This window comes from Plectropomus leopardus, chromosome 3, assembly GCF_026936395.1.
Source record: "Plectropomus leopardus strain MGB_pleo_1.0 chromosome 3, ASM2693639v1, whole genome shotgun sequence".
Taxonomy (NCBI): Eukaryota; Metazoa; Chordata; class Actinopteri; order Perciformes; family Serranidae; genus Plectropomus; species Plectropomus leopardus.
Genome location: NC_142178.1, coordinates 18,684,125 through 18,702,677, shown reverse-complemented (window position 1 = coordinate 18,702,677; position 18,553 = coordinate 18,684,125). Strand labels below are relative to the sequence as shown.

The window sequence follows — 18,553 nt, the reverse complement described above, 5'->3', positions numbered from 1 at the left end:
CCAAACGAACAACGAAGAGCTTCATTCCAACAAAGTCACTCTTAGTCTCAAACACAGATCAAAGACTGCATCAATATTTGTCAGTCGCGGGGCTCCAACTCTTCTCGGACAGCTACATATTGCTTTTTGTGGCTGTGTGCTCTATTATTGTTGGATATTGCATCATACACTGACTTTGATTTTGGAGAACAAAGAGTGAGCTAGTTTTTAAACATAAGACAAATTTATAGCACACAGTCTTACAATGCCAAAAGAAAAAGTGCAATATTTCATTTGCAGAAAAACTCCCAATAACTTAAAAGTTCAGTGTATCAGTGGTATTTTAATTATGTGCTTTTTTTGTACTTTTTCTGTGTACCGTATGGAATATTATAAAGGCTAGTCCACATGCGCACAGGTATTTTTGTAGACTGGGTTTTTCCCTCCTCCATTCTCAAAAAAATCCTGTCAAAGCAAGTGCTGTTTTAAAAAACCCTCCATCCAATTGACAATTAAAAAACACAATGAAAGCGCTGCCAAGAGCATGCCAAACCAACAGGCAGCGATACAACCCGAACCCTAAAATCACACAAAGAAAAAGAAGAACAAAAAGAAGAGGAAACAAGACTTTGACCAATCAGAAGCTTGGAGAGAAATATTACTGAACGGCTACCTGAAGTAATAACCGCTGTGGCTCATCCTGACACGTCTGTTACTCTCTATAGTGAAAGAGTGGCTGTTCATTTATGTGTAAATGTTTACAAAGGCATGCTAACAAGTTTAGAATCAGCACTATTTTGACCACATCCACCGCTGCACAAAATCGTGCCTCATTTGTGACCCCTCACACAAAGGAGAAAATAGCACGCACTCTTGACGTCACAGAACCATGTTTTGTTTTCCCTGTCGACACATCAACAGAGTTTCTGAATATCTTCACCTTTTTTTAGGGAGCTAAAAAGGCAAAAATGCATAGAAAGGATACATTTTTAAATATACCAGTTTCGGTGCAGACTGTGCCTAAGTTGGAAGTCAAGCCTGCGTCAAATTGGCTTTACTTAATGAAAGAAAATGATTTATGGAGCAACACATCACTTCCTGTGTCAAAGCCAAGTTTATAATATGCAGTAATGGCTGAAACATCTGGGCAAGAAAAAGCAAATCATATGCTGCAAAGACACATGATAAAATATATATTTAAAAACGCTTTGCAAAAAAACCCCAAAGCAGTGCAGTGAAGAACATTTAATGATTACATGAAACAATCAGCATTACTAGTGATGAAATAACTGTTACTGGACACCATACCAGAGAAACAAGCAGCTACAAACCCATCCTGGTTAAATGGCTTCATTCTTACATCACTACATGATATTTTTGAAGCCAACTGCAGGTCAGTGGCTGCCCCTGCAAAACAAAGTGAAAAAACTTCCCAGTGTCTGTCAATTAGATCTGTCTCATTAATTATTAGTTCACAATCACCACAACTATGATTTAACAGCTTTTGTACATATTCAAGTCTCATATTTATGCAGACAGTGTTAAATGTGGCTCTAATTATTCTATTCCCACTGCAGAATCTTTTTTTGTTTTGCTTTAAGCAAATGAGGATGGCTCTCTAATTGGACTGGGGAAGGCTAAACAGAGACATTACATCAGAGTCAACTGTATTTTCTGTAAAATAGGAAAAATCTGACTTCAATTACAGCGGGGCACAATGTAGGAAAAAGTTTGATAAATGGCACAAAGAAGTATCAAAACAAGGCTGTGGGTCTACCGCCAAACATTTCATGGCAACACATCCAATAGATGAGGAGTTGAGACATGTTACTTAAAACCACAAATAAAACCCTGATGGTGGCACTGACGGACAAGTTGGGGAATCACTTAGTTCACAGTGAAAATTCACCAACATATGTTTTTGGGGGGTTTTTTTGCATTTAATGGGGAAGATCGCAATCAGCACTTGTATTCACTTGCATTTATCAGCTCCAGATCTGATCGGCAGTAATGGAAATATGACACCCAGGTGGACTCTGATATTATTGCCCCTTTTATAGCGCAATGCAACGACACACCATCATAAAATACCGTTCGTCTCATGGATGTATTAAGAAAACCTGGATGCAGCATGGGGGCAGGGGGCAGGGCGCACTCCTATGAGAGTTGTTAGGTGGCGCATGAAGCCAAATTACCACAAAGATACAGTTTTTTTTTTCAAAAATTGAAAAAAAAACTGTATCTTTGTGGTAATTTGGTGGAAATATGTACATTATTCATCCTCTGGGGATCATGAATGTCTGTAGAAAATGCCATGGCAATCCATCCAAACGTTTTTCAGTCTGGACCAAAGTGTAGGAATTAAAGACATCCAGATCCCCATTTCCCCTACAGATAAGCTCACAGATAGCTCTAACATTATTTACATGTCAAAGATGGAGAATAACAAAATGTTCTCCACAGCTGAATGCCACATTTTCCATCCAAACACATTTGGCACCATAAAATTACACACTCTAAAAAAAAAAAAAAAGCAACCAAACTGCACCACTGCCCACAAACTGTTGCAGCCCAAATCTCTAGCCATGTTTGTGTTATCAGTTTGATTCCTGTTTTGTCTACTCTGAGGAACGCATTCACTCCATACCACCCTAACTGACCTGAAAACCTAGTTTAAACAATTCTGCTCACACTGTCAGTTACAAGGACTACTCTCATCTATCACTGCACAAAATATTTCCAAATCCATCATCCGAGCAGGCACGTTGTGGTAAGCTGAGGGAAGCAGTATCCCCGTCGGCTACAGAACAACCTGACAAGACCATCAAACACAGACAGTCATCTGACTGTTGTTTTTTGTCTTTTACCATCATTTTGTTCTTCCTTGAATACACATGGAAAATAAACAGACACCATCTCTTTTGTTTCCCATGATGTTCCTGGACACGTGAATTGACACATTGATGAGTGATGAGTTCAATTATTGAGCAATATCAATACTCTGACTTATTGTTTAGGTTTTTCATGTCTCTGTTTCATCTTATTCTCTTTTGACAGAGTTGCCATGTCAGATTCTGCTCTTGTTGTTTTCTTTTAGTTATACATATCAGCTGGCTTGGGAGGAAATATAACAGAAACTCTAGACAGCTGTAACGTGGCTGTAACAAAGATAAATATCGTTAGTTGTAAAACAGTAAAAGGGCTAAATCCTCTAAAAACATATGCACCATACACACGCTGCGGCTATATAATTGTCCATGTTTGCAGATGAATCTGGTTATCCATGGTTTCTGGTTCTGGATTGACTTAACTGTAGTTTTGGGGTTTTTTGCTTCTGTTGTTTTACGAACCAAATCTACCGCAGACTATGTTAATTAATTGATGTCATCGGTGACATCAGCGATTGTGTGTCCCGAAACGGGCTTCAAACTCTGATAGATTCCATCTCTCGCATCACTGGGGGCATGCATCATGGTTTATTTACATAGCTTGAACCTGATGAGGGCAAAAACACTGGTATTTTAATAAAGTTGTTCTACATACTGCAAGTGTTTCTGGAGTTTCTATGCCTTTGATTCATCTCCCTTTTGTGTTTTAAACTTTGTTTAAAATGACTAATAAAAAATCTACCATCTACCTTCTTCATGCATCCTGGAAGTGGGTGAAGTTGCTCCAGAAAACCCTTTTCCTGATTCTCCAATATTCTCCAACTCTCAGCTGCACTCACCATGGAAGTACAACACCACACCAATGGATAATTGATAAGGCCACAAGCCGCAACGTGTTGGTCTTTTAATAAAGTCGTTCTAAATACTACAGGTGTGGTTGGAGTTTCTGCGCTACATGTTGATCTCAGCCACATGGCTGCATTGTTGCATCTCCCAAACACAAACAGCACTGTTCTGCAACCAACTCTGCATGGCATTTAGCAGTGATCCAGATTGTTTATTCTCCTTGTGGAGCAGGATGAGCAGAAACGGGACAGCACGTCATATTCCCACCATTGTATCAGTCCTTATTGATCATAAAGCAAACACCTCCTTCCCCTCTCTCACCAGAGTCCTCTGCTGGCTCCTGATATCCTGTTGGAAGCTGAGGCCAGAGGTCATCCAGTTTATCATCTAACACTTCGCTGGAGCGATGGCTAGCAGGATGCTAGTTCACAGAAAGATCCAGTTGTGATTATGACAAAGGATGGCACTAAAGGGAACATGGCCATTCCATAGTGTGTTATGCTGTGCTGACACTACTAGCAACACAGCAACAAGCAACAATGCATTTTCAATGGAGGCCAGTGACATGAACCCAAGTAGTAGCTCTTTGTTAATTAAGACAGACTTTATTATTTATGACTCCTCGAGGGGAAATTCAATCTTTTCCCTCTGTCATTTACATGTTACAGACATAGGTCCAAAATACACACATGCACAGACAGCGCCTATACACATGCATTAAGTGGCGAGATGTCAGAGTGGGGGGTTGCCAATGATCAGGCACCCTGTGCAGTTGGGGGTTTGGTGCCTTGGCTTAAGAGATGAGGACTTGAACTGACGATCCTCCGGTTCCCGAGCCAAGTACCTAAGCTGCCACAACTGGCGTAGCTAACTGATGCTGAAGCTTTTTGTGCATTGCTGAGCACACAGGGATGCAATGCAAAGGTGGTGCAATGTGAGCACAGCTATAAAAGGACAGATATTTTTTGACTTAATACAATCTTTAAATGACATTTTAAAGGTGCTTTGCAGCAAGTAACAGGCACACACAAGCTTTTGACGATGTCACAAAGCAAAGAGCGCTTGAACAACACTTCATCGCAACTCAACAAAAATGTAGCTGGTCAAACTGGGTGTTATTACATGGACTGGTTATAATCATATTCAGAATATGATGTTTACATGAGCATGAGAAATCAGTCAAATAATATTCCCCATATGCACCCAGATTTCTTTCAGAGTATTCCATCAAGCATATTCTGGTTTCTCATAAACGGAAGATGATGTTTACATGCTCAAACACATAGACTGTATACTCCAAAAACCCTACAATAAACACGTTCTTCATGTCCATGTAACCGCACTCACTGATGCTCCTATAGTATGAACACAGCATTAGAATACTGACAGTTGCTAATTAGCACTAAACAACTTTAGTACAGCTGAGGCTGATGTGAGTGTTATTAGATTTGCAGAACTTTGAAGAAACATAAATGTCAAAACAAAAGTTTCATGCCAATCCATTCAATAGTGGCAGACCAACTGCTAGACACCGGCATCCCTAAAGGCAAGCCGCTAGCGTGCCTGACAATATCTCAAAAAGATGATTTCCACTCTGAATCACATGTGGTAGAAAACCACTACTGTTGTGCCTCTGGCTTCATACAGTGATGTCACAGCAGATGTTTCCCATCATCTGTCAAATCAACACCTGCTGTAACATCACTGAGAGGGGTGTGGCCACAAGAGCACCATTTTGTAAATGTTCAACCTATGCAGATCCATGCAACAACCCATCTTTACCCTTTGGTCTTTTAATATTGTACCAGGGTTAAAATTAAAAGTTAAGTTGTCATTCTTGATGACATACAATGAAATATAAGCAGCGCACGCTGTAAAGGTGAAACGGGTATCTCCTTGTTAAAAACACATGGCTACCTGGCTGAGAGCCTTACCGGACGGAGTGCTTAAATCAAGTCTGATTTTCTCATCACACCTAGTGCCAATGTTACTTTTTTAGTCTGCTATTGAAACACTATTTTCTGTATGAACACTTTGAACAAGATATAAATTGTGCCCAATACAAACATATTTCCAAAGGAGACTGGGGTTCTGAGTTTATCTCAGTTACTGGAGTTTTGTAAGCAGTTCGCTCAGAGTGTACAGAGAGGTTTCAAATGAAACAAAATCTGATTTAGCTGCATTACATTGGCAGCCAGATGATTTGACTGAATACTTTCAAAGTAATAAATAGCTAGAGTCAGGCTTATAGTACTTGAACGTCCAAGTCAGAGAGTGATCCAGGTAAGAGCATGAAACACCTTAGGCCACACTGTGACATGCTTGACCGTAACTTGACCACATTGCTCGGAAAACTAACATCATAATTCACACTCAAGCTGCTGACAGCCAGGTGTGTGATCGCAATTGACAGTAAGCAAAAAATCAAGAGAGAAATAATGGAAGACAGCTTAATTGTGGTTGTTAGAACCGAGTTTGTCCAATAGCTAAGAGAGAAACATGAGAGCAAAAACAAAGTATGCATTATACTGCATGTATATGTGTTGAAGCAAGTTTGTTTTGCTATGTATCTGTGTTTCTCTTCACCTGGAGGTCTACTAGTAAAATTCCTGTTTACAAGGACGCGTTCTCTGACTGCCTGTGAGATGCTACAGGGTTCACACCTTGACCTAGTTTGACCCAAGATGACCCTAAAGGTCAAGAGGTCACATTATTTCACTTCAGTAATGACCTTCACAGACAAAGTGAGGTTTCACCCAGAATGTGTTTAAGTTGCAACATGATATGGCGTGATAACTATACTACAAAAATGCCCAACAGCTTCTGTCTTGACTTTGTATATTTTTCTTAATATATTATTAACACACGATCAAACAAACTATAATAAAGTAGCTTGCATTCAGGTTGTCTTTTAATCTTTAGTACAAAGCCAGATCGCTGGGAATTCTTTCAAAGCTGCCTTTACATAACATAAATGCTTTTCAGCTTTTTCTCAGCACGTGGAGGCAACATGGTGGAGTCTTTGCCAAGTCACCTGCTCACTGACTGTTTCACAGCAAATCGCTGTCGTAATCCTGAATAAAGCGGGTCGATGCTGACTTGCATAAAAAAACAGCCATTAAATGAGGAAAACAGCAGAGGTAATGGGTGTATGATGTTTAAAAGACTTTTGTGTGGTTTTCTCTGTGCAGGCTGAAAACTGTCGATGTTGTAAGAGCACATGAGGAAATGATATGTGGCTGACTAAACATCGTCAACTTGAACAACATTTAGCAGCTGATCTGGAACTTTTGCTGATATCACATTAACTTGATCAGCAGATCTCATCTTGAGTTGAGCTCACATTGTCAACTGTCTGTGAGATCAAGAATGAACTTTTAAAGAAGCAGTATTCAGTTTTTTTTTTAAGTTTTAAATTTTGGGGGAGAAAAAAAAGTATATTTTCTTGCCAAGAGCTCAACTTCCCAAGCTGCCTTGCAACCTCCAAGACTCCAGGAAATGACTTCCCCCGGCCAAAATAAAGGCAGTGTCCGAAATTCTATATTAACATACTGAATGCTGAAACAACATGTGAGATTTTTAGTATGCATGAAACCAATAGTGAATTGCATACTATTTTGGGTGAAATATTACATTATGCAAACAATGCAGTAGAGGAAAAGGTTCATAACAGAAGACTAAGACAGATCTGTAACATCAATAACGCTTCACTTTAGGTGTTAGTATGTAAGAAATGTGCAACGGAAAGGAGACGTAGTAATTACACCTCAGTGCATCAGAAAAAATACATACCAATGTTTATTTATACACATGTATTTTTACCAAGAATACACATTTATCCAAGCAAGTGTTGTCTCCAATTTGGCATTTGAATGGATAAAACAAATAATCACATTAACTAGAAAGCTTTAGAGTGCTGATAAGAGGATTTTGTTAACCTTTAGACAGAGCCAGGCTCGCTGTTTGCCCATGTTTTAAGTCACTGTGCCAAGCAAAGCTAACCAGCTTCTGGTTCAAGCTTTACTGTACAGTCATGAGAGGGGTATCAATTTTCTCATTTAACTCTTGACAAGAAAGCAGTAAGCGCATTTCCACAAACAGACTTTTCTCTTAATCTACCATCGAGGAGAAGTCCTCTAAGTGCTCCAGTAAAAAGTGAAATTTTAACCACCTACACTTCCATTACAACTTGCAAACTCCATCTGCTGATGTAGTATACATGAAAACTCCAGGAAAAGCGATTCAATGGACCTTTAGCTTAAAATATTATGTCAACTACTGTGTCCAAGGTGAAAAGTAAACTTAAAAGCTCAAAACTACATGAAACGTTCTGGTCTTGAAACTTGACTCAAACTGCATTGTTACCTTGTAAGGGACTACTTTGAGATTTTCTGTAGGTTTTATGTTCTCATCGTCTTACATTAGAGGATAAAACAGCATTCATAAAGACAGTCATAAAATGTTCTTCTTAAACACACGGATGCACACTTATCCTAATAACCATCAATGACACCAGGCTCTTAAAGCTCCAGAAGAACAAAGTCTTCCTCGAGTGCCTCCAGTGCAGCTCTGGGGGATGTAACCAAGAGTCCTCGGCACAGTTCAGCACAGTTCAGCGCAGCTCACTTTGATTTGCCTCAGTCTGTTCCCCATTACCCAGCTGTACAGGTTAAATATCCTGTATGCTGCTGTATGAGAACATGGACTGATGCAAGTATGGAAGAACAAGTCTAGACATATAGACCAATGCCTTTTCGACTGTCTAGCAAATGTGCACTGGGCTCGAGGAGCCCAGAAATATGGTGGTTCAGTTCAATAAGCTTTATGTCTGCATGACCTGGCACGACAAAATCATCTGTCAAAAAGCCAATTTTTCTGAAGTTAAGTGGAAAATGACTGGGAGAAAAAAATTTGAGAGGGAGGGTGGGCTGGGGTGTTGGGGACTGACCTACCACTGACAAATCATGTTCACATCAACAGTCCTGAATTTTTAAAATACGCAAACAGTGAGTGAGTTTGCTGGAAAATATTTAAATGATGTTAGGAAAGAGTTAAGGATGACATTTAAACTCTTATGAGCTCACAGGGGTCTGGAGGGCAGGTGGTGACAAATGATGACAACTAATGCCACACAGAGAAAAAGAAGAGAGAAAAAAAGACAAGGAGGGAGAAAGCACTGGCAAATTAAACTTGAACTTTTTACAGGCTAAAACGCAGTTTGGCATTAGAACTGAGCGAGCTAATTATTTGCACACAGATATTTCAGCCTACCTGCCCTTGAGGTGTGGAACACCGACACGAGCAGCAACAGCAGCCATGTCTCGCGCACTGGACTCCATCGATCCATCATATTGCATTTGAAGCTATCGATACGGCGGCCAGTAATCCCCTCGTGGCTCCCGTGCGCTCCGCGAGACACCTGAAGTCAGAGAAACTTTTGGCTCTGCGCGCGAGAGCTTTAACAGCCTTGGAACTGCTGCCTCGCGCCCGTGCGTCTCAGCGCGCGCTTCACCAGCTGGCAATTAAGAGCGCGCGTGCATAGAGGCTGATTTAATTGATGAAAAATGACCTTTAGCAGCGCGTAAACTCCTGTCTTTGATGTTTTTCTTCTTGGTGGACGGATGAAAAAGGGAGACCAGCGGGGGGGAAAAAAAGCTCTTAATCTCGGGAGGTCTTTCCTTCTTCACCCGCAGAGAACTTTCCTCACTTTCTCTCCCCTCCTCCCCCCTTTCCCTTCCTCTCTCCCTCTCTCCTCCGGGGTGACCCCTCCTTCCCTGGAGACTCCTGGTTGGGACTCGTGGGGCAGAAACATAATTACTGCGCGTGTCATTATCGGCATCGTTATTGTCTGAGTGATTTAAGGGACTATGTGCTGTCTCTATTTCTGTAGCTCTCCCGCGCACGAGCACGTATTAGCACGCACGCACCGACATATAGCTAAACATTATAACGTTGTCACGCACATATGCTCAAGCACATGTGCAATAAGTTTCAATGTTTGAAAATAAAGTTGCCAGCAAAGTCTCTCTCTCTATAGGACCAAATACAAAACAAGCAGCATGAACAATGAAAGCTCGTGCCACATTTAATTTTATGCACTCTCTCTGCAGACACACACACACACACACACACACACACACACACACACACACACACACACACACACACACAAAGCATGCTAGGACAGGACAAAGGTGCTGCCCAACTAATAAAAATATGCTGCTGCAGATTCCAAATTCCAGTGCCTGTCTGTCTTTGCCCACCCCAAACTCTCTTCAAACACACATAGGCCATATTCTTCCTATATATAGGCACAATAAAAAGCAGAATGTGCTTCCTGCCCTCCACTTTGAGGGTTTATCATTCTTTATCTCTAATGTGGACAAGTCAAAAGAAACTAGCAGCTCTTTGGGAGGTATCAGAAATATTTTAGGTGTTTATGGGCAAAAGTTTATAGGGGGAAAAGACTGACAGGATCTGAGCTCAGTACATGCACACACATGCATAAATGCACATGAATACCTATATGAGCCTCAGGTCTCCTCTGTCCTGCTTCAGCTCAGCCGGTATTGTCTAAGAAAACATGTTTTTATTTAGATCATTTGCAAGTTGAAATATGACTTAGACTTAAAAGGGATAGCATAAGCAGGTGACTAAAACCAAATATATCAAATACAAATGTATTTATATAGCACGGTAGCACATTTTATACATTCAAATGTGAAAAAAAAATCTATATAATATTGAAGCAGATGAAGATGTTAAAACATTTGTTTTAATCTAAATAAATCAAGTTAAACAAATGTATGTCTTAATGACAAAAACAAACTAAAGTTGAAAGAAAATTTGCCAAAAAATAGCGTAATCAATAAATTGTTATTGTGTACTGATAACTGACATATTAAGAAATGTGCACATGAAGAAGAGCGCTGGATTGAAGGTGCATGTTTTGAGTACACTCATGTTAGTGATAGGGAATGATTATTGTTCTTCTTGGCACCATCTTGCAGCAGCATTTTGTATAAAAAATAGCAAAAAGCATAAGTGCTTTCTAGCAGACACACAAATGTCTCTGTAGATATACTGGGGAAGAACATATGGACAAGATAATGACATTTGGTATATTAAATTGAATATTGTATGCATATTCTTCAGTTGGTAGATAATTTTATGTTTAAAAATAAAGATATTGTAAATTTAACACACAATGATCATTAGAAGTTGATGTTGTGGTGACAGTGGTGTTTTGGTAACAGCTGTAAATTGCTTGAACACAGGCACACATACATACTGACTTTTTTGTGTGTGTGGGGGGGGGGGCAAGTAGACTCCAGGCATATTTCATAATGCCCTTCCACCTGCTTCAAGAAGGCTGTGTTAAAATGATGAGTGGCAGCTATGATCTTAAGTTCAAGTGTTTGTGCAAAAGACATAGATAGTTTGTGTGTGTGTTCAAGTATTCTACTGGACTTAATTATACCTTTCCTAACACTCACTCTGCATCTTCTTCAGGCATCCTCTTGTATAATGGAGACAGATTTGCACTGGCTGTGAATAACAGTAGTCATTTCAGTCATGGTGCTACAGTGGACTTATTTGAACAATAAATCATATTGACCACTGGGGGGCACCACTCCTCTTTACCTTGCAGAGGCTGACTACATATCAGTATGTGATTTCAACTTTTTCAATTTGTTCTTCACACTTCTGATCAACCCGCCAATAAAAGTCAGAGGGTCTATCAAGTTTAAAATAATTCATGTCTATTATCATGGACTACAATAAAGAAGTTACGGGGCAACCATCCGTGCACCGGTTAGATAATCCCTGTGTAGTTGCGCTCTGTCCATGTGACTGTGTGTGTGTCACTCTTATCCTCTTAACAGTGGCTCTCACCTCAGCTCGTCCAGCAGAGCGGCTGGCGTTCAGTGTGACAGCAGAGCAGACAGACAGTGGAGCCATGGCGAGTCCCGGGCAGAAAGTGGTGCTGATCACCGGCTGCTCCTCCGGTATCGGCCTGAGGATGGCCGTGATGCTGGCCAAGGACGAACAGAAGCGCTACCACGGTAAGTGCACTGTCTGTGTCCGCGTGCGTGAGTGTGCGAGAGAGAGAGAGAAAGAGAGAGAACATTTAATTGAAATTTCAGTTTGTTTGGCATGACATGTAAGAAGGCTATACTTGTGTTACCAAGAATAGCTAAATACAAGAAAAATAGTTTCATAATAAAGAAATGATGGAATGACACAACAGCTGCTACTAATAGTAACAGCTTTATTTGCAGGGTAAATGTTACACAATGTGTTAAACCCTTCATAAACATAATACCATCATCACCACTTCTCCTGCACTGTTTACACATAAGATGCTTACATCATGAGTGAAGTGCACATAAGAGTGTTACATGGTAGTCCACATGATTATGCAGATTAAAGCCTCTGTTTCTGTGCATCTCAGTCATAGCGGGGGGTCTGAAGCTGACTGAGATGTTGTTTTCAGTGTTTTAAATTAAAAAATACAATAAACTCTGAACCACATGAGAGTAAAGGAGGATTCAATTTAGGCGCAACCAAGAATCAATAACAGGACTGTCTGATTCTAGTAAATGAACCAGAATAAACTCATAAATAGACACAATGCAGCAAATTCAAAACTGTGGTTACAAACTTCACTACTGAGCCCTGAAAGGGAATCTCCACTGCCTACAGTATTTCCTGTCCTTACAGAGAGGTCAGAGGTCACACTCTACTTTCTGTGGAGCAGATGCAGTGATAATGATTTACGGATGTCATAGTAGAGACAACATACCTGTTAAATATTTGGGCTGCCACAAATCTGTGTATCATGTGTAATATTTTATTTTTGCTTTATAGTTTTTACGCTTTCAAGAATTTGAAGAAAAAACATAGAATTTAGACGTCCAATTGACATACAATCACTTTCAAGATATCATTTTTACAGGAAAAGTTTCCTTCCTACATGCATCATAATCGAGAAAAGTGTGCCTTATAACTCTGTATCACTTCTTTCATCAACAAAGTGAGTCTGGGAGGTTTTCTATTTCGAGAGAATTTGCAGAGATAAGGGATGTTTGTAACTACTAATTTTACTGACGTTTAAAAAGAAGTTTATGCTAAGACTAGTTCAATTATCTACAAGAAAGAAAACGCTCAGAAACAGTTTAAATTGAGCAAAGTTTAATAAGGTTAAACATTTTATAAAAAAAAATACTGCATATATTCTAAGAACCATTTGAAATTGTTCATCACATTTTTCAATTTCCAAATTGTAAATTAAATGCTGCCAAAACATGCAACACATTACACTGCGCATGATGAACATTGCACATTATACTACAAAACATTACTAAACAAATAATTAAATAAAAGTAAAAAATTATTGAAAAAGAAAAAATATATATATTTTGGAAAATAAATCTTTAGAAAATGTGCCTGTAGACACAACACCAGTTCCCCAAATTTTGGGGAACTGGTGTGTAAAACGTAATTACAAACAGAATGCAATAATTTGCAAATTCATCTTATTTTTAATTAATTACAGTGCCCAAACAAGACATTTAGTGTTCAAACTAATGAACTTTAGAATTTGGGTTTTTTTTTGTAAATATGCACTTATTCTGAATTTGAGTCCTGCAACATGTTTAAAAAAATAATTTTTCTCTCATGCCTACCGTGAACAAAGAATACAAATACATCAAACACTGTTGATTAATTCTAGTAAACAGGGACCAGGTCTAACAGCGAAACTACATCAAAACACCTGTCGCGAATTGTATTACTCTGTAAAATGACGTTTTGATATAGTTTTGCTGTAAAACCTCGTCTCCGTTTACAGTGTTTGCCGTCTTTGGATTCTCTGTTCACTGTGCAAGAAAAACAACATTTTCTTTACAAATTCAAGGTAACAAGGCATGAATAATTGAAATATAAATGGTCATTTTGTGAAGTATTCCTTTAAGAACAGCTCACTCAGCCTCCCTGCTGCCACACATATTTATGTCTCTGATCCCAACTTAACCTTTGAGTCACTCTCAGGATAGCACAGGTAACGCCAGACAATAATTAAAGCCCTACTACAGCCTTGCTTAGGAAGGCTAATTTTGGCTCGCTGAGCTCCATTGTGGATGAAAGGCTGGTAAGGGCTATTTCTGGAGGAGGCAGGTGACGTGAGCATCACAGCAAGATGCTAATGCTGATATGTAAACTGGCTGTTGTAACAGGTCTGTGTATGAGCACAGTGTGTCTATATTAGGGCTACTTAAGGTTATCTCCTCTACAATGATATTATATTTAGCACTAGCTTTTCCATTGTTGTGTTATATCAGTTATTTGGAAAGCGAATTCAGGGGGAAAAAAACAGCCCATGGGTTCAGTCAGGAAAGGGATGTATGTGAAGACAGTTTCCTTTGTGTGTGTGTGTGTGTGTGTGTGTGTGCTCTACTCTCCATTCTCACCTATCATCTATCATGTCTCTAACAATATTTTTGTTGCGTCACCTTCTCAGTTCTTCATGACCTTTGCTCCTTTCTTTCCGTTCACTCCTATGACAGGAAACATACACAAACACAGCATCACTCAGCACAGACATTGTTTCCTAAAACTGAAAACACACACATACGCACACTGACAGAACATGCATTGCTGCTACACAAGAGCTTGAAGACACATGAAGACACTGAGGTCGAATCAGCATACCATGACGTTGGTGTTTATGTGTGTATCTTGCGTGAGCCTACATGCAGCCTGAGCCAATGAACTCCGCTTGACTTTTCAGATATTGTCTTTTTGTAACCTCATTTACCTGGGCAGGTTGCCTAATCACATGCCTATTTACAGCCACAGCCTGAAGGCACAGAGCTGTGGGAGTGTTACATCCATTCACAAACTCACACTTGGAAGCTGCCCATGAAAATTAAATGAGCATAATTTATTCACAGGGATATTGGCAAACAGTGATGATGAAAAGACGAATGCCTCCACAGGGGTCAAAGAGGTATGACAAGGATCTAAGTGGGAGTGAAACATTTAAATAATTTGTGGTTTAAAGTCAGTGTGGAGCTGCTGCTCTTTTCATTAAAGCTGCCAGTGGAAAAAAGTTGTGAATTTGTGGTTTATCTCTATATTTTTAGCCCTTCACAACTGCTGATTCTTCTAAATGAGTATTGATCGACTACTGCGCTGGAAAGGAAACTGCTTACATCTCTGCATCCTAAAACAAAGATAACACAACAGTTTGACTGTGTGCCCTGGGCTAACGATCATGGAATATGTTGATTAATTGTCAAACTAATTTTATCTTAGATTATATGAAGAGGTGTACAAATATTACTAATCAGTGGGATGCTTATTAGCTCACCTGGTAGAGTGGGTGCCCAGTGTACAGGGGCTATGTGCTCGCCGCAGTGGCTGTGGATTCGACTCCAAACTGCGTGCCTTTGCTGCATGTCATCCCTTCTCTTTCTCCCTTTCATGCTTGAGTGGTCCTATCATTATGAAGGCAAAAGCTACAAAAAAATCAAATATTATTAATCAGTTTAGTAGGATCTTTGAGTTAAAGATATGAGTATAAGAGACTGTGGGGCTCTAGTTCTCTTTTAACTTGTATTCAAATCCATTTACATGTCTGATTAGTATAGCAAGACATTTTTTCAAAAGCTAATACAATACATAACATTTGAACGTCCTTCTTTTCCACCTGTTTACAGTCATTGCAACGATGCGTGATCTGAAACGTAAAGATAAGCTGGTGGAAGCAGCTGGAGATGCGTATGGGAAAACTCTTTCCCTGGCTGTACTGGACGTCTGCAACGATGAGTCTGTCAAACAGTGTATTAATGGCATCAAAGATCGGCACGTGGATGTTCTCAGTAAGTAAAATGCATCCTCATCATGTTGCACCATGCACTGCTACACTGTCCCAAAATGATGCTGATTGTTCATTTTCTTCATCGTCCTCTTTTTTTGTTTCCTTCCTCTTCTCCTGACCAGTCAATAACGCAGGCATCGGCCTCGTGGGTCCGATAGAGAGCATCCCCATCGACGAGATGAAGAAAGTGTTTGAGACTAATTTCTTTGGGGTGATCCGCATGATCAAAGAGGTGATGCCTGATATGAAGAAAAGGAAGGGAGGACACATCATCGTGGTCAGCAGTGTGATGGGACTGCAAGGTTAGTAGACAGGATGAGTGTTGGGAGAGGAGGCGGGCTGGGGCATTTTTCACAGTACAGGGAGACATGACAGGTTTGCGGGCCTCAGTTTGATGTTTGTATGTGCTGATGATGGATGAATGGGAGAGTTGGTGGATGACTGAGGAAGTACTAATTTATGTCTTTACAAAATGGGATGTGTCTTCAAAACAGTGACTAGGAGGCGCAGGTTTACTAGACTGTTCACGCTGTCTGAAAGTGAAATTTGTGCTTTTGCTGTGTGCCTACAGGTGTAGTGTTTAATGACGTGTATGCAGCTTCCAAGTTTGCTATGGAGGGCTTCTGTGAGAGTTTGGCAGTACAGCTTTTGAAGTTTAATGTCACGTAAGTACCACTGATACTACTTTGATCACATAGTGATGTAGGAATGAGTCTTTAAACATGTGTCAGCAATTTTATTATGCATCGGTGCATTTTAGCACTTATGGTTCCTCTATCTTGTAAATAAATATGTAAGTAAATACAAAACGTGAATTTGAAAGCCTTTATGTGTCTTTAAAGAAGTTGTTGCAAACAAGTGACTAAATGATAGAACAGAACATCATAATGCCACACAGCTTTACAGCCTTGTCGTGGTGGTGACATTAAGTCATGTGACTGTGGTGTAGTTTGTGTATAGCCAAACATTACCTTTTTTATTTAAACCAATGGCATTTATGTTTTACATTTTAACAGCATAAAAGTGGTGTTCGTTTGAAGATTTTCTAGCAGAACAAAACATTAAATATTGTTTGCCACATATCGTATTTTTTGCAATAATCCAAAATCCAAGAGGAAAATCTCATTGGGATTTGTTGAGGGAATGAAGGGTGATGTTAATTTCTGTGTTGGCCTAAGAAAAAAAAACATCATCTATGCACCACTCTATTAACTAACAAAACAAAGACATAGATGCATAGCATTAGAGTGCTAAGATTTACTAGTTAGCACTAAACAGAAAAGTATTGATGATGCTGAGGGTAACTGTATTAGTTTTTCATGCATGTGGTCGGAAATTTAATTTTGACTTGACAACAGCACAGGATGAAACATTAATGGTAGATTTTTCTCTAGCTGCAACCTACAAAATGTTTGGTATTTTGATTTGGGAAATTATTAAAAATTTTAAATCTTTTACCATACTCTACAGCCTTCATATATTCTTTAAAGCACTGCTAAATTTTCGTAGGCTGCCACAACGAAAGTTACACAAACCCATCGATAGACTGGATTCTAGTCTGGTCAGTGTGGTCAGCATAAAACAAAAATAACAATCAAAGTGGTACAATGTCAAGTTCATTGCAATGGTCTTACAAGAAAAAAAAAGTTTTTCTTTTTTTTTTTAATTTTGGCAGCCTACACTCAAATGTTAATGGGGTTAATTCATTGTTGTTGATTACTATTCTGTTGCACTATTAATGAGTAAATTATTTCAGCCATAGTGTTAACCATTTGACAAAGAGCTCTTCCTTTATCTAACAATGTTCTGTTGATGAGGTCGAGTCTTCTGATGTTCCCTCTCTGTCTTGCGTCTCTCCTCAGATTGTCACTGATTGAGCCGGGCCCCGTGCACACAGAATTTGAGGCAAAGATGATTCAGGATGTGAGGCAGAAGGAGTATCCTGGAGCTGATCCTGACACGGTGCATTACTTCAAAAACGTCTATCTTCCTTCTTCTGTTGACATCTTTGAGACACTGGGACAAACGCCTGACGACATCGCCAGAGTAAGTTCACAGGCAGCCTGTGACTCAGTCTCACTGTGCCTCATCTGTCTGTCTGTCTGCCTCACTGACCTGTCGCTCAAATCTTGTGTCCATCTTCTCACTCTCTGCAGTGCACCAAGAAAGTGATTGAAGCGAGCAGCCCGCGTTTCCGTAATCTGACCAACCCCTTATACACGCCAATCGTAGCGTTGAAATATGCTGATGAAACTGGAGGCCTGTCTGTCCATGCCTTCTACCACATGCTCTTTAACCTGGGCTCTCTAATGCACATCAGCATGACTGCCATGAAGTACCTCACCTGTGGCTGTCTGAGGAGCAGGACTGTCTCCCCAAACTAGAAATATGCATCTTGTACACAACTGTGAACAACAGACTGCAGTAAGGACCATGCACTACCTCGGCTAAGGTTGTCAGAGGAAGAAACAAGTACATGCATATGTAAACAGTTTCAGAGAGTTTATATTTTTGTGACCTGCCATGTTTACCTCTATTTATAGTATATGCAGTCTGTTTTGCAATGAATAGCGCCCCCTGTATTCTTTTTCTGTATAAGATTGTAGTTTGTGGATGTCTAGATGCCACATCTGAGTCCAGTTGAGTTGAGATATTACAACAGTTTAAAAAAATGTTTTGGCCTGCCCAGAGTGCCAAATAAATAGGGTTTGCACTTACAAGACAGCATACTGTAGCCTGATTTCAATATTTTAGCCACAGTCCCAAACAAATTCACATTTCAGACTGTTGTAAACTCTAATTGGTTCAGTAAGATAGGCCTATTTCACCTTGTTTACTTGCAGCTTATGTATTTGCATCTATGAACATATTTTTCAAATTCTGTCAATATACTGGAGCAATTATTTTGACATTAAAATCTGACATTTATACCTTTCAGGAGTTATTTTAGTGCTTT

At 39.7% G+C, this 18,553-nt stretch overlaps 2 protein-coding genes across 2 annotated transcripts in view; one reads left to right on the top strand and one right to left on the bottom strand.

Annotated features, from left to right (window-relative positions):
- Positions 1-9,423, bottom strand: part of col5a3b (collagen, type V, alpha 3b) — a 51,942-nt gene extending 42,519 nt beyond the window's left edge. Inside the window, exon 1 of the mRNA XM_088075811.1 lies at positions 8,985-9,423. Coding sequence (XP_087931937.1) covers positions 8,985-9,063 — 79 coding nt within the window. The 5' untranslated portion in view covers positions 9,064-9,423. The remainder of the gene's footprint in view (positions 1-8,984) is intronic.
- Positions 9,424-11,649: 2,226 nt separating this feature from the next.
- LOC121942307 (retinol dehydrogenase 8-like) lies at positions 11,650-18,532 on the top strand. The gene is made up of 6 exons (XM_042485479.2): positions 11,650-11,779; positions 15,437-15,598; positions 15,720-15,899; positions 16,169-16,262; positions 17,460-17,643; positions 17,754-18,532. The coding sequence occupies exons 1-6, from the start codon at positions 11,674-11,676 to the stop codon at positions 17,979-17,981; spliced, it is 954 nt and encodes a 317-aa protein (XP_042341413.1). The 5' UTR covers positions 11,650-11,673; the 3' UTR covers positions 17,982-18,532.
- The last annotated feature ends 21 nt before the right edge of the window (positions 18,533-18,553 follow it).